This window comes from Brachycentrus maculatus, unplaced genomic scaffold, assembly GCF_059751285.1.
Source record: "Brachycentrus maculatus isolate JH-2025_06_01 unplaced genomic scaffold, ASM5975128v1 h1tg000351l, whole genome shotgun sequence".
Classification (NCBI taxonomy): Eukaryota; Metazoa; Arthropoda; class Insecta; order Trichoptera; family Brachycentridae; genus Brachycentrus; species Brachycentrus maculatus.
In genome coordinates this window covers 54410-72268 of record NW_028281100.1, presented here as the reverse complement: position 1 = coordinate 72268, position 17859 = coordinate 54410, and the positions used below count along the sequence as shown (strand labels likewise).

The 17859-nt window shown below is 32.7% G+C and overlaps 1 protein-coding gene across 1 annotated transcript in view; it reads right to left on the bottom strand.

Annotated features, from left to right (window-relative positions):
• The window catches only part of LOC148303747 (uncharacterized), an 80436-nt gene that overhangs the window by 20297 nt on the left and 42280 nt on the right, over window positions 1–17859 (bottom strand). Inside the window, exon 3 of the mRNA XM_088269462.1 lies at window positions 11719–11910. Within this exon, the coding sequence (XP_088125588.1) occupies window positions 11719–11910 (192 nt within the window). The remainder of the gene's footprint in view (window positions 1–11718; window positions 11911–17859) is intronic.

Here is a 17859-nt window from a genome sequence, read left to right as displayed (position 1 = left end):
ATATCTTGGAGCCACATGATCAGTTCATTTCATATAAAGCCGAGAGAGAGCAGACTCAAAGTATCTACCAGGAAAACAGGAATTTCAACAGCTGTCGTGAAAGGATAACGCATTTTAGTACGTCCTTTTGAAATGAAAAGAAGTATTTCTTGGCCGAATGTGATTCAGCGCTTCCAAGACGTGGCTACAAGACAGTCTTTGTGTTAAGTATTTACATAATGTTGTCACATACAATGAGAGAATATGCAGACGAAAATTAAGGGTTCGCCTTTGTGACGCTGTATGAAGAATGCAGACGGTAAAAAATATACAAAAACATGTGTTATGTTTTGATCCAACGACGCGGCGAAGGATTTTTTTGTAATATTAACTAACTAACCATCACGCCGCTTCCCCGCAGGGGTAGCCAGAGAGAATAGAACGCCACACCAATCTGTCTTTGCAAACATTCTTCGCCTCTTCCACGTTCATGCATCTCCTCATACATACCCGCCGATTGTTAGGACTCCTTACCTGACCACTTTCAAGTATTTGGCATACCTGATCGTGCCATGTTTTTCTCGGTCTTCCTCTGTAATATTGTAAGAAATTTATTTATATCATAGATAGCTCTCTTAACTTACTGTTTTATTTTTATATTGATAATAATGTGAATATGTGCATGTATTGTGTATGTAAGTATGCATATAGCTCACTCCTTTTAAGAACGTCATAAATAAAAAAAAAACTTGATTTTTCAGGAGGATGTATTGAAAAGAAATATCAAGCCACTTATTAAACTTTTTACTGTGCAACAGATCTTTTGAGGTAAAACCTGAAGTTTTTTTCTCCATTTGAAAAATATTAAGTATATTAAAAAAAAAACCAATTAAATAATACCTTTTCTTCAAAATGCAAAAACAACACATTCTGCCCTGTAGCGGGTAAATATTAAGTAAAAAATATGCCGCTTTTGCTGGGATATAGTACATTTTCTGGGCATTCCGAAAACATGCACAACTGAAAATTGTCGATTTTTGATTTCTGACGTTCTTGAAAGGAGTGAGCGATTTGTAAAAATACCTGGAAGAGGGACGGTAGAAGGAAAAAACGAAAAGGGAAAGATGAAAGTTTAGGACAAAGGCAAATAGTATGAAACGAGACACGCCATTATATCAATGTCGAGTTACAATGTAGGGGATCTCAGAAAATCCCCAAATTTATCGATAACCAATTTAGATGAACGATAACTATAGGAACTTTGTTTAGATTTACAAAAACGTTTTTGAAGAAATGTGTAACGTTAAACGTATTACGTTTAATCTTACCTGGGTTTTAAGAAAATTGACTTGCATTTTATCAAATACTGGGCCCTTAATTCGGGTAACTAGTTCATATTCTGAATCATCTCGGCTCTTCGATTCGTACCGCTCCATTGAGCCCTGGTAATGCCGAAGAACCCAGCATCGGTCGGTTCGGCTTTTCGATTTTCATCTCATCGCTTTCGCACAGAGCGCCGGTGACGTCACGGAGTGCAGCGGACGATGTTGATGGACCGTGTGACGCGTTCCGAAACGCCGGTGAAAGCACGGTCACTCGAACGGGCTGACGCTGGTCTTGATTTTGCAATATTAACGGCTTGTATTCTCAAATCGCGTTTGAGGGCAGATTTTTTAAACTGCGGAATTCTTTCCGACGCGTACGCGATCATTCTGTATGGTCAGCTATAGAACTGTCATTTTTCTTGTGTTATGTGATGCCTGTCAACGTTCGGTGTATTAAAAGGGGATAATAATATTTTTCAAATCGCACACTCCTTTCAAGAACGTCATAAATAAAAAAAAACTCGATTTTTCAGAAGAATGTTTTTAAAGTTTAAAAATATAATACAATATATTAAAAATGAGTATCAAGTCACTTATTGAACTTTTTACTGTGCAACAGATCTTTTTAGGTAAAACCTGAAGGTTTTTTCTCCATTTGAAAAATAATTAGTATATTTCAAAAAATAATTAAACCATACCTTTTCTTCAAAATGCAAAAACAACACTTTCTGCCCTGTAGCGGGTAAATATTAAGTTAAAAATATGCCTCTTTTGCTGGGATATAGTACATTTTTTGGGCATTCCGAAAACACGCACAACTGAAAATTGTCGATTTTTGATTTATGACGTTCTTGAAAGGAGTGAGCGATATGTTATGTGAATTCTGTTAATGTACGATGTACTGCAATAACAAAAATATATTTTTATTGTGTTATGTGAATAACGTGTGAATGAAATTTTAATAAAAATATATATATTTTTAAACTTTCTTAATACATCGGACACATCAGCCTGTAAGTGTTCGATGTATTTAGAAAATGAAACAATATTTTTTCCTGTGTTATATGATGCCTGTAAATGCTCGATGTATTGAGAGAATTAAATCATGTTTTTTTTTCTTGTGTCATGTGATGCCTGTAAGTGTTGGATGTATTAAGGGAGAATTTTGTATTATAAAATAATAAAAAATGAATAAAACATAAGTGGCTTGATATTTATTTTTTTAATACATTGCATTATATTATTAAATTTTAAAAACTTTCTACTGAAAAATCAAGCTTTTCGATTTATGACGTTGTTGAAAGGAGTAAGCGAAATGTGGAATTATGTGATTGGAATAGTAAAAGTACTTATTTTGTGTAACTCATTTGTGGGAATGTCTTGATATGACTTTACTATAAAATTCCCAAATAAGATAAAAATAAAGAATATAGGGCCAAATTTTAACAGCATTACTGAATACTGTCGAATGTGACTGGAAAACAGACCCGCATCGGTGTCATTCGTCAGTATTTTTGACGAATACATTTTACGCTCGTTAGGGCAGTGTTTTCTTGTTTGTATCGACGTCCGAGAGGCGATCGAGAAGTGTTTCCGGCGCGTAGTGCGCTTTGGCAGTGGTTCTCAAACATTTCATCACCGGGAACCCGTCAACGTTTGATTATTTTACCGACGACCGCTAAGAGGAGGGACGGGACGTTGATTGTCTATGTTTTAGATTTTATTTATTTATTTGTTAGAAAACCACCAGAGTAATTGTAAAATGACACCAAAAATAACAAATAATAATAAAAAGTCCGAAAAAAACGGTCGAGTACATAAGTATAACTAAAATTGTAAAAGAAAAATAATTGTTTTTACCACTTGAGTTTATTTTATTTTAACGAGTAGTTTCGGAAGCTATATATTCCGCATCATTTGCGCAATACTATACGTGAAGCTAAGTATTTTTTTTTCTTCTTTATTTTAAATTCTTTTGCATTGAACAATATATTATAATTATAAGGACAAAAATATAAAATATTAATACAAAAAAGATCCCGCAAAGGCATGGCCTGTGTGTGGGTATGCATTTTTATTTTAAGTTATAATAAAGGGCAGAGCAAGAACACAATAGATAAAAGGTGCTAATTTAAATTACAAGTATTTGATTTTATAAAAAAAAGATAAAAATGAAAAAAGTTAGCAAATAAGTATGTACTATATGAGTTATACGTATAAAAGAAAAAGGTACTTAGATCTGTTTTTTAATAAATAATTTAAGCAACATTTTAAATCGTTTTGGAGCTATGAAAAATGAATGTCTCTGCGCGAGTCTGGGTTTGCATATAGGGATTTCTAGTAAATTATTCATTCTTTGGCTAGTTTTTTTTCTTTATTTTAAATTCTTTTGCATTACATAACATAAATTCAAATACAAAAAAATATGAATAAAATATAAAAATGAATACAAAAAAAGATCCCACAAAGGCATGGTCTGTGTGTGGGTATACAATATAATTTAGTCATAGTAAAGGGTATAAGGGTATAGGTTTTATACGTAGAACTAGAATAAAGTTTTAATATAAAAAATATTGTTAATATAAAAAAATATTGTAAAAATATTTTGTCTGCCTCCGTAGTGTAATGGTCAGCACGCTCGGCTACCGTTCTGTAGGTCCCGGGTTCGATTCCCAGGGGGGTTCAGATAAATATAAGTGATTTTCCACTGTAATATTTATTCAATATTACCCTGGACTGGTACCTGAAGCGGAGGGCTGATCACTTTTCCTTCATGTGTAAAAACGATCAAGATAACACTGCGTTATATGACGCAGTGCCCTATGCACCATTTGGGTGCGGATAAGGGTTTTATTAGTATTATTATTAGTAAAAAATATAATGTTGTTTCCCGATTTTCAAGCAAGGCCTCGCGGCCCGCGGGTTGGGCGCCGCCGCGATGTCGGATTCCGCGGCCCGCTACGCTCCGTTTAGCGGCGGCCAGTCCGGCCTAATTGCTCGAAATTACAAGTGTGAAAACGCGCGCTGGAGCGCCTCGCCGAAACGCGATCGGCCGAACCGAGACGCTCAAATTTCGTCGGCCGATCGAAAACTCGGACGTTTCTCGCGGAAATCGATCGACTTTGTATCAAATTAAATCATAAATATAATTTCTTCTTCTTTTTCCTCTTTCTTATTAGGACTATGTCCTGTCATTCTCCATTCCGCTCCTGGGAAGTGGAAGACCAGATCGGTAGTGTAAAGGCAAAGGGGTGTATCTGTCAATTTTTTCTTTTTATAAGTTTGTTCCACAAAATGTCTTAAATAGTGTATTCCATAATCTGGAAAAATGATATAGCTGTAGTTGCAATACTTAAATTTTATTGAGATATTTTAATAAACTGAAACATTTCAATAAACTCCCTAAAGAAATAAAAAAATAGATGATATAAAAATACTTAAGAAAAAAACTAAAGCTCATTATTACATTTAAATCTTGAAAAAATATAAAAAAAGACTATTATATATTTTATTATATAACATTACACCACGAGTGTAAGTCCCTCTCCAAGCACAAGAGCTCAGTCTCTTTTTTGGAGAGGCACAGCGAGTCGAAATATAAAAGTTTTCCATTTGTATAAATGTTTCAAATGTATTATGTTATAAATAAAAATGTAAATATATATTAAATAAATAAAAATAAAAATATGTTCATATAAAAATACAAAAAAAAGAGTTATATAATTTCATAAGTTTGTTTTTGCTCTACTGCAAAATTTGGTCAGAGACAGATACTTATATGATACACCTTTGCCTTGACACTACAGAGATATCTCTCCATCGTTTAGGTGGTCTTCCTGTGTGTCTGCTGCTTCTTATGCTGCTGTCCGTCGCTATTCTCAACACTCGATCCGAACTTGCTCTTCCCACATGATTTCTCCAGAAACGTCTTCTTTCTCTTCCCCATCGCACAACGTCTTCAACATCGCAGATTTTTCTTATTCAAGAGTTTCTTACACTGTCGCGAAGTGTTAGGCCTGCAATGGGTCGTAGAGTCTTCAATTCGGATGTTCTAAGGAGGCCTTTCGTTCTAGCGGTGTCAGCTCTTGTTTCTGTGCCGGTCTTAATAAACAATTTAAATGCATTTTTTAGATTCATTGACTGATTCGGTAGTCACTTTGCGGTAATATCAGCAGACCAGCATCACCCCCCGCCATCTGCAGTTGACTATCCACAATGACGGGAGCTCAAAAGCTGCTCTCCAGCATTACCATCGCTCAGGGAGGCGTCCTGCCCAACATCTTGACCAGACTCCAGCCCAAGAAGACCGAGAAGAAGGCGCAATAATACAGCGGCTGCACGGCTGTCCAAACTTAAAACACAGAAAGGGACATTTTTTTTGTAATATGTTTTTTTTTGCATTTTTGGACTGAGTAGCATCAACTTAGTCCAAAAATGCAAAAAAAAACGTACTACAAAAAAATGTCTCTTACTGTGTTTTGAGTTTGGACAGCCGTGCACTTTCCCCCCTTAGATTCAGTAGATTGATGACGTTTTTCTTTAATACTTTATTATTTTATAATATAATAATAATAATAATAATAATAATAAAAACCTTACCCGCACCCTAATGGTGCATAGCGCACTGTTTCATATAAATGCAGTGTTATCTTGATCGTTTACACATGAAGCAAAGGTGATCAGCCCTCCGCTACAGGTGCCAGTCCAGGGTAATATTGAATAAATATTACAGTACAAAAATCACTTATATTTATTTGACATCCCTGGGAATCAAACCCGGGACCTCCAGAACGGTAGCCGAGCGTGCTGACCATTACACTACGGAGGCGGACAATTTTTAAAAAAAATTATTTTATAATATACGTAATATTAAATTTATATTTGTATCGATTTGGTCACTGAGTACCTACTTAGGATAATCCTACGTAGGTACTCAGTGGGCCCGCTAGTGTCACCTATAATTATGAATAATCAACCACTTTGAGCGTTTAATTCAAACAATCATCGTATGATAATTATAAATTACGATTATATAAATACATCAAATCATTCGACCTTCCGCATTCCTAATCGAAAGATAATAAATCACTTGCTAGTAAATTTATCTATTTGCAAAACACTTCACTACTTTTGGATTCTAGACACATTCTGCCTAACACACCTACTTCACAATGAGACGTCCATCTAGATAAATAATAATTACATCTATATATTTTTTTTAAATAAAAAAATATATATTTATGTTTTTATTATTTACAAAAATACTTATTCTGATTACAGATCTCTCTAACCCTTATCCGCACCCCAGTGGTGCATAGGGCACTGCATCATATAAACGCAGTGTTATCTTGATCGTAAACACATGAAGGAAAGAAAGGTGATAAGCCCTCCGCTTCAGGTACCAGTCCAGAGTAATATTGAATAACTATTAATAATAATTTAAAAAAAAACCCTTATCCGCACCCCAATGGTGCATAGGGCACTGTGTCATAATAACGCAGTGTTATCTTGATCGTTTACACATGAAGAAAAGGTGATCAGCCCTCCGCTTCAGGTACCAATCCATGGTAATATTGAATAAATATTACTGTGAAAAAATCACTTATATTTATTTTACCCCCCTTGGGAATCGAACCCGGGACCTCCAGAACGGTAGCCGAGCGCGCTGACCATTACACTACGGAGGTGGACGATCTGATTCCAGATACTTTATGTATTCACATGATAGGTATGTTTAAGAAAAAATACATGTACTCGGATATAACGAGTAACGGTTATAACGAGCAATTCCAGTCCGTCCCGTCATCCTCGTTATAACTTAGTAGACCCAAAAAATCTGTGTTTGATTTAAAATTAATACATAAATTGAAATGGAGTTCTTCAAATTAAACGCCAAATCAATTAATACCAGACATATCATTAATTTCATGACAAGTAGGTACATATGAGTTCACTACAGCCATCTATGTCGGATTGATTTGATACAAGATCCAAACTATTACAACCCATGTTTGAATCAACCTAGAAAGCAAGATCGAGAATATAAATTGTAAAAGCGAAATTGTTGATTTCCAAACGTATCCTGTATTCACGTTAGAGTTCTAGCTGTTAGTTTGTAGAAACGGTCTATTAGTAGCGTTTACTATCGTTATCGACTACCAGTTATATTATAAGGTCATTTTCCCTAGACAAGATTATCCACTTTCAATATAAATGAAACTCCGTCTGATGACGACGGCATAAGTACCACATACCGTGGGTTAAATGCACTATTTTAATGTTTGCACGTTTATGTATATATACATATATCGCTCACTCCTTTCAACAACGTCATATATATTTATTGATTTGGCGTTTAATTTGAAGAACTCCATTTTAATTTATGTATTAATTTTAAATCAAACACAGATTTTTTGAGTCTACTAAGTTTAGTAACTTAGTAGACTCAAAAAATCTGTGTTTGATTTAAAATTAATACATAAACGTCATCTATCAAAAAACTTGATTTTCAGGAGATCGTTTTTAAAGTTTAAAAATATAAAAAAGTATCAAAAATAAATATTCATATCCGTTGATTTTTATTTATTATTTGACATGTCGCTCACTCCTTTCAACAACGTCATATACCAAAAACTTGATTTTCAGGAGATCGTTTTTAAAGTTTAAAAATTTATTATTAGATTAAAACCAATATTTTTAGCTTTTCCACTTTTTTATTTGACCAGCGACCGGGTTTCGTCGTTACCGACATCATCAGACAGACAGTAAAAAAGTGGAAAAGCTAAAAATATTGGTTTTAATCTAATAATAAATTAAAAATGCAATTCCATCACGAAGTGTCAGTGGATAATATAAATCTATTAAAAAGTTTAAAAATATAATACAATGTATCAAAAATAAATATCAAGCCACACATTGAACTTTTTACTGTGCAACAGATCTTTTTAGGTAAAACCTGAGTGTTTTTTCTCCGTTTGAAAAATATTTTAGTATATTTAAAAAAATAATTAAACAATACCTTTTCTTCGAAATGCAAAAACAACACTTTCTGCCCTGTAGCGGGTTAATATTGAGTTAAAAATAGGCCGCTTTTGCTGGGATATAGTACATTTTCTGGGCATTCCGAAAACATGCACAACTGAAAATTGATGATTTTTGATTTACGACGTTGTTGAAAGAAGTGAGCGATATGTCAATAATAATAATATGAGTGTGTATAAATCTTTGATAGTTTTTATTTTCCATTTCACAAACTGGGGACGCCTGAAAATATGATTTTAAATTTTAATGAATCCTATAATTTGACCAGTTAGCGTCTAAAACTTAGCGTCTGCTAAATAAAAAGCTTACTCAAATCAACCATTGATGCTGCCGAGAGCTCACACATGAAAACGACGTGCATTATATAATATGTGTTGTGAATAAAAAAATAAATTAATTAATAAATCGATAAATAATGTTATATGGAAAAGAGCTAACATAAAGTAAACTCACTACTATACATAGTTTATTATATTATTAGATTAAAACCAATATTTGTAGCTTTTCCACTTTATTTTTATTTGACCAGCGACCGGGTTTCGTCGTTACCTACATCATCAGACTGGTGGGAGGCTATACAAATTGTTATGTTATATATAACACAAGGCAGGAGTTGATAACCATGATTTGATATAATTGATATAATTTTCATTTAATTTAATTGATATAATTTTATATATAACAATTTGTATAGCCTCCCACCAGTCTGATGATGTCGGTAACGACGAAACCCGGTCGCTGGTCAAATAAAAATAAAGTGGAAAAGCTAAAAATATTGGTTTCAATCTAATAATATATTAAAAATGCAATTCCATCACGAAGTGTCAGTGGATAATATAAATCTATTACATAGTTTATTTGCTGTTGAAATTCTTGGTAAACATTTAATTTAAGACGTATTGAATTGATGCCTTAAATAAGCAAATTCAATATATGGATCCAGATAAGAGGTGTGGGAAATAACTAAGTGCAATAAAACAATGTGGATTAGTGCATTTACTATCAAAATACTCGCTGGCAATTAAGTGCAGTGATAAGTCGTCGTATAATGCAACCGTATTTGCGATTTCGTGCGTCATAATATTGCGGAAAGAAACGCATTGTTCATTGATTTGGCATTAACTTTGTAGTATGACGAAGTGATTCCAATAAAAAAAGAACACTCGTATAAGAGAATAAGAGCGATTTAAATTTAAAAAAAGAACAGTCGTATAAGAGACTAACAGCGATTGAAATAAAAAAAGAAAAATCGTTTAAGAGAATAACAGCGATTGAAATAAAAAAGAACACTCGTATAAGAGAATAACAGCGATTTAAATAAAAAAAAGAACAGTCGTATAAGAGACTAACAGCGATTGAAATAAAAAAGAAAACTCGTATAAAAGAATAACAGCTATTGAAATAAAAAAAAAGAATACTCGTATAAGAGAATAACAGCGATTTTATTTAAAAAAAAAAAGAAAACTTGTATAAGACAACTTTTGAGTTTATTAATGTAAAAACTACTAGTTTCGAGAACTACATATCGCTCACTCTTTTCAAGAACGTCATAAATTAAAAAACATGATTTTTCTGGAGAACGTTTTTGAAGTATAAAAATATGATACAATGTATTAAAAATAAATATCAAGCCACTTACTAAACTTTTTACTGTGCAACAGATCTTTTTAAGTAAAACATAATGGTTTTTTCTCCATTTGAAAAATATTTAGTATTTTAAAAAAAATAATTAAACAGTACCTTTTCTTCTCAATGCAAAAACAACACTTTCTGCCCTGTAGCGGGTAAATATTGAGTTAAAAATGTGCCTCTTTTGCTGGGATAAAGTGCATTTTCTGGGCATTCCGAAAACATGCACAACTGAAAAATGACGATTTTTGATTTATGACGTTCTTGAAAGGAGTGAGCGATATGTTCATTATAAAGTTATCAGCAGATGGCAGTTTCAACGGAGATACGAAAATAGTTTTAGATAGTAGTTAATACATATTTCTATATATTTTTCAATTATTTTATTTCTTTAGTTAGCTTACATTACATTAATACAAACTATTATTTACACTTCATTTACATTATATACGACGACATGCCTGAATGTATGAAGAATGAAAAGAGTCTGAAAGAATTTAAAAAGAAATACTATAATAAGATGTAAATAACGATTAAAGAAAACACTTGTTTTTTATCACTTGAGTTTTATTAAAGACTACATGTTTCAGATGTTAAACTTCCATCATTCAGGTCTGTATAATAACTAAAATATAAAATTGTTCTATAAATAAGGAGAGGGGAAAGTTAGGGGGAGGAGGTTAGTCAAGGGGCGGAATTTGAAAACAAAGGAAAATGGAAAGCAAAGGTGAAGAATTTTGAAACAATATATTATTTAATAAATTATTTATAGAAACATTTTATATGTTATATTTTAGTTATTATACAGACCTGAATGATGGAAGTTTAACTTCTGAAACATGTAGTCTATAGTAAAACTCAAGTGGTAAAAAACAAGTGTTTTGTTTAATCATTGTAACATGTCTTACCACAAAGTTAATGCCGAAACAATAAATAAAGATGTAAATATATACCTGTATAATGTTAAATAAATTGTTTTTTTTTCTAATTAAAGGATTAATATTTGTGTTTTTATTATTTACACAAATATTTCAATTACATACTATTTCTGTGAGCCCAAGTGGCTCATTGTTAGAAATATGTATCAATTTGTGGGTAGAATGGGTTTGAACCGAGAAACTCTGACTTAAGAGTCCGCGACACTAACCGTGGGGCCACAGCCCGACACAATAGTTTATATTAAATGTAATAAAAGCCAACTGAAGAAATAACTTCACTAATTGATTCGGCAGTCACTTTGTGGTAAAATCTATCCATTTTCAATTAGTGTTTTACTTAGTAAATACCACTATTCCTTAAAATCTACTGTGACGCGTGTTTCGATGCATTCCGCATCTATTTCGGTGTTTGAAAATGATGCGGAATGCATCGAAACACATGTCACAATAGATTTTAAGAAAAAGTGGTAGGAAAAATAAGCAGAGGAAGACCCAGCAAAACCTGGCACAATCAGGTATGTCAAATACTTGAAAGCGGCCGGGTCAGGAGTCGTAATAATCGTCGGGTATGTATGAGGAGATGCATGAATGTAAAAGAGGCGAAGAATGTTTGCAAGGACAGAGTGGAGTGGCATTCGATTCTCTCTGCCTACCCCTGCGGGGAAGAGGCGTGGTGGTTAGTTATTTAATTAGTTACATTAATTAAAAATGAAGAAATAACAATCAATAAAAAAATAAAAAAATCAAGAAACGATACGTCCGCAGTCAGATGGCGGAGAGACCACGAATATGATGATAAAAATTACCTTCGCTTTCGTTCTCCCGGCGGCGATGTTGCTCCTGCCGTTGATGAGTATGTTGTCGTTCTCGAATGCGACGTCGCAGGGAGATGGCGGTCGGCCCGTCCAGTCCTCGTCGCCGCTGTCTGCGTTCCCGTTGCTGCTGTCCGTACAGGACTCCCCGCCCAGACCGGGAATCAGGATGACGTCACCAGTGGACTGGAAGAAGTAAATAAATCGTTATTTTATTTATTTGGAAATTTTACGCAACAGTTACAAAAATACATTTACAATAATGTGTAACAAAAAACAGGTATTTGTAACATTTCATTTACAAAATTTCACATATCGCTCACTCCTTTCAACAACGTCATAAATAAAAAAAACTTGATTTTTCAGAAGATCGTTTTTAAAGGTTAAAAATATAATACAATGTATAAAAATAAATATCAAGCCACTTGTTGAACTTTTTACTGTGCAACAGATATCAAAATGCATTTTGAAGAAAATGTATTGTTCAATTATTTATTTTAATATACTTAATATTTTTCAAATGGAGAAAAAACATTCAGGTTTTACCTAAAAATATCTGTCGCACAGTAAAAAGTTCAATAAGTGGCTTGATCTAATACATTGTATTATATTTTTAAACTTAAAAAACGATCAACTGAAAAATCAAGTTTTTTCATTTATGACGTTCTTGAAAGGAGTGAGCGATTTATGTGAAACGCTAGAAAATATCCTTTTCCTTTTTTTAGTGTAGCTTATAATTTGACCAGTTAATTTATTTACAACGTTTTGAGTGTAAATATTCCAAATACTTATTTTTTATTATTATTTTTTTATATTAAAATTAAATATAACTACTATAATTGATGATAGTCCAGATTTGTAAATAAGTGTTTGGACACACTCAAGATGATGTAAATACGTCAATAAGTGAGCGGTGCCTATCAGAAAAATTTACACTGTGTTTTTTTTTTAAATAGCACATGTTACATGACCTTTATGTTAATATGTTCGTGCGACCGTAAACATATGTAGGTAGGTAGGTATATTATATTACTTGCTGTATTATTACGTACATAATGCAGAGCCATAGAGAGACACGCCCATACCGTGTAGCATGTATGTATTTTGTTTGATTTTTCCCATGGAAATGCCGTTTCAGACTTGACAATTCAACGGCAAAAAAACCTATCACCGAAAACTAAACTTGCAGTACACAACGGAATCCTGGTTTCAATTCTAATGTATTGAGGTGAAGCGTGGATCTGGCAGAAGAAGGATGAAAGTAGACTGAATGCAGTCGAAATGCAGTCTCAGTGCGGCAAAACCATGTACGATAGATGTTCGAACAGTGAAATAAGGAAAGAATGCAAGGCCAAGATAGCATTATCGACAAAATGAAGAAGTGTGCGTTGAGATGGTTTAGTATGTATCAAGTTGATATCTCAACGTAGATGAAGAGGAAAATGGGAGTCTGGCCATTTACAGTTTCACGATCGATCGTAGGCCGGTTTAAGTTATCACTTTGTCATAATTGTATCATTATTATCATTTAAAAAAAAGAAAAACGATAGACAATAATGCGATTTTAAAACAAGCATTCGTTCTATGTTTAATAATAAAGAATAATTTATACAGAGCTAGTTTCTTAAAATACTACTTCAAGGGTGCTTAGTATTCACCTATTATATTATTAAAAAAATATTGACACAAAAAAGCAAAACCATTAAAAAAAGATAGGTTTCATATTATTTTTTTTTACATCTTATGGTAGATAAAGAAGAATATGGAAATCTGGGTATTTACAGAGCTTACGACCATCATAGGCTCCAAGCCTTATTCTTCTTTATCTACGTTGAGATGTAAAAAAAGTAAAAAATAACTCGTAATAATCCAGATTTGCGAACAATTATTTGGATACACTCAAAATATTGTACGATAGGTTTCAATGTCTAGTACAATGCTAAGAAGCATAACTTTGCATTCGCAACGCGTCGGACAAAACACATAACTCATAAAAATAATATCCTCCATAATTTACATAACACCATTGTTCCCATTGTCTGGCGTCGATTCTCCACCCGCGGTTGAATCGTTGAAACGTTGAATCGCGATAAACGAAAGAAAAAACGCGGCCCTGTGAGAACGCGCCTCTAGGTTCGCCGGCCGTTCACTTGACATTGGAAAATGCATTCCCACGAGATCGGAAACGCGGGGAGAAAGGGCGAAAGCGCGAGGGGTACTTCATCAAAAGGGAAGAAATGGAACGATCGTCGCGTCAGTTTGCGCAGGTGACAAATCGACATTTCTACAAAGTGGTAGAATTTCACTAGCCATTTTTTTCGCATCTCGCGATCAGGTGGTGAAATGATTCGACGCGGTTTTGAGCGGCAAAGAAAACGGCGCGCGGTAGCAAAAAGGATCGAGCATTCGTATAAGAAAGATTATACATTGATATTTGGTGAATTTGTCGTTTTTATAAAGTGTCGCGATACTTTCCATGTGCGGCGCAGGTATTTTCATTGTGCAGTGTTGCCAAAGTGTGCAGATTTCTAAGCCGTGATAAGGAACAAATTTATTATGCAATTTCTTATTAATGCTAAGTGGTTGATTAGACCAGTGGTTACCAACATGTGGTCCGAAAAAATTCATAAGGCTCATCAAATAATTTTTTTGAATTCCCGATTTTGGCGTACAAATAATTCGTATATTAATTTTATACAATTTTGTTATTTGGTTGTGAATTCACAGCAGCTGTATTTTAATTAATCAATAGAAATTTGATGAGTAGTAGCTAGTGGACTCAAAATGAAAAACGTTGGGTATATGAGATAATTATCATTAACACACTTTATGGAAACGTATGTATATGAATTCACAATATCTAAAACTCAACATGAAACAAAATGTAACACAAACTTATTTTGGTCGATTGGATTTTGATTTTTATGCAATAAAGTTGAACACCCTGCTTTCATTATCCATAAAGTCATTAAATAACGATACAAAGTATAAAAGAGCTATTCATAAATGGTTAATGGAGGTTGGTAGATCTGAAATAGATCGCGTCGTATCGTATTCGATTGCATATCTTATTTTTTTTTCTTTTTTAAAGTTTTATATATAATTATTAAAAATGTGCACTTTGGCACTGGAAACTCCAGTGAGGAGCATTAAAAAAAATATATAATAGTATGAGAATGATGAAAAATAATAAAATACAAAGATAAAACAACACCTATGAAATATGAAAATTTGTAAAACAATATAAATAAATAAACTCGACAATTGGAAGGCCTCAATTATTATTTTACACCTTTTAAAAAAATAAGTTATATATATATATATATGAATTAAATAATCCTAGAATAAAATACATATTTTAGTATATAAAATTAGCAAACATAAATTATTATTTTCATCGGATTAAGGATTGATTTTACATCCGGTCACTTTGGTTAAAAAAAAATTAATCCGGCCCTTTTCTCGAAAAAAGTTGGCGACCACTGGATCAGACCATTACTTTCTACAGATACTAGTACCGGCGATGCTGATTTTAGCAAGGCCGCTTGGTATTATATTGCATAACTTCGCTTCAAAGGCTTACCTGAACCAATTTGCTGATTTGAAATATCAACGCGAATAAGGAACGGTGGATAAACATGGAAAGTATTACGAAACGCGATAAACCATTTAGTAACTAGCCAGCGAACCCCCCTACAACGTTGAGATAGGTACCTCTTCATCTTAGGGAATGTTATAAGGAGTTACAACATTTTGAGTGTGTCCAAATACTTGTTCACAAATCTGGATTATCTCCAATTAAGAGTATTTAAAAAAAAAATATTTGTCAAAAAACTCTTAATATGAGATAATTCAGATTTGTGAGCAAGTATTTGGACACGCTGAATGTTGTAAATAAATTAACTGGTCAAATTAGAAGCTAAAATTATAATAAAATGAAAAGGATATTTTCTAGCGTCTCTTATGTACATATGTGATTATAATCCAGAATTCGGACCCCACATTTATTTATTTATTTATTTAATTTATTTCATAAATACATAGATACATATTTATTTCATATGTACATTTACTATATGTATTACGGCTCTTTAGGCATGGCCTGTGTTGAGTCGAATACTAACATGTTAATACAATTTTTAATTTTTTAATATGATTTGTTTGTACATACAAATAAAAGAATCTCTGCTCAATAAAAAAGCTTCTTTCATTTCACCATAGATGTCTCTAGTGAAATTCTAGTGATTTCAATTTCATATGGTGTACGGAGTGCGTGGAAGTTTTTGAAGGAAAGGAAGGAAAGGGTAATTAACTATGAGTATTTCAATATTTTAGAATTTAGTACATAAACCCTGATGATGACAAAATTCTAGTCGAAACCGGTTGGATAAAGTGTACCAATAAAAAGTGTTTAAAACAAAGTTGTTTCATTTTATAAAAATTATAAAATGTGTCACAAAGTTTCTGCGAAAAACATTCAAGGAACTTTTAATATGACCCAATACATAAAAAAAACTACAGGGCACATTAGATGCGTTTCCAGACGCCTTATCTGATTGGCTGTCTATAATTTATACGGAATCTGTTGCATTATCATAATCATTATCCAATAAATGTCACTTCAGGCAGCCTACAAATTAATTAAAATTAATCACATGCGTCGTTATTTTAAATGAATGGGTGTCAATTATTATTCGTACATGTTGTATTCGATTCAAAGCAAATGTCCTGCTTCTATAAATTATTACGAAGACACTTACATTAAGGCCCGATATTCGTTAATTCGCGTTCCATCCTCTCTGCCTACCCCTGCGGGGAAACGGCGTGATGGTAGTAGTAGTAGTAGTAGTAAAATTTCTCTTAATCCAGGTAACATCTTCCGTAATTGATTTTTTTCTTAAAACACCGTTTTTGCATTGAAAAAAGTTATTTAAAATGAGTTAAAACAAATACATATTACGTGGTAATATTTTTCTTTGTAAATTGGGTGTAAATAATATGTAAAGTGGGTGTATAATAATAAAATAAACAGTGTGTCGCTTTGTAATTAAAGTAACAACAATAAAAGTTTATTCTTAATTAATGTTTACAATATTTTTCTATCTATCTGATTCTGACAGTTCAGAATATTATTTTTTTCTATCTGATGTCTTTTGTTTCTTCAGTGCGACGCATGCGACATCTGGTAGTAGATCTGTTTTATGTAGGTACTATATGTAAGCACTTAATAAAATGTATAGGCAGGTACCTAGGTATTTTATTACATACATATTCTAAAAAACAAAAAAATATACAATATACATTCTTTAAAAATATAATTTTTTTTAAACTCCTCACCAATAATTCTTTTTTTTTCAAACCATATAATTATTTCGAAGAAAAACTTATTTTTTCAATGCGAAAACGGTGTTTTGATAAAAAAATAATAAGTAAAATGTTACCCGGATTAAGAGAAAATTAAGTTGCGACTAAACGAGTAACGGGCTTTAATATTTAAAAGGAGACATCGCTCACTCTTTTCCACAACGTCATATATCAAAAATCGTAAAATTTCAGTTGTGCATGTTCTCGGAATGCCCAGAAAATGTACTATATCCCAGCAAAAGCGGTATATTTCAAACTTAATATTTACCCGCAACAGGGTAGAAAGTGTTGTTTTTGCATTTTGAAAAAAAGGTATTGTTTGATTATTTTTTTAAATATACTAATTATTTTTCAAATGGAGAAAAAACATTCAGGTTTTACCTAAAAAGAACTGTTGCACAGTAAAAAGTTCAATAAGTGGCTTTATATTTATTTTTTATACATTTTAAAATACAAATTTCTAAGGGTGCGTATATCATTAAATTCTTTCCCTATACGAAATAGGAAACCGCACATTTCAAATGGAGAAAAAAGATTCAGGTTTTACCTAAAAAGATCTGTTGCACAGTAAAAAGTGCAATAAGCGGCTTTTTATTTATTTTTAATACATTTTATTATATTTTTATACTTTAAAAACGATCTCCTGAAATATCAAGTTTTATGATTTATGACGTACTTAAAAGGAGTGAGCGATATGTTGTAAAATGGGATACTTAATTGTGAATTTGCTAATCATGAGCCATAATAATATGACGATGATGATAAGATTTG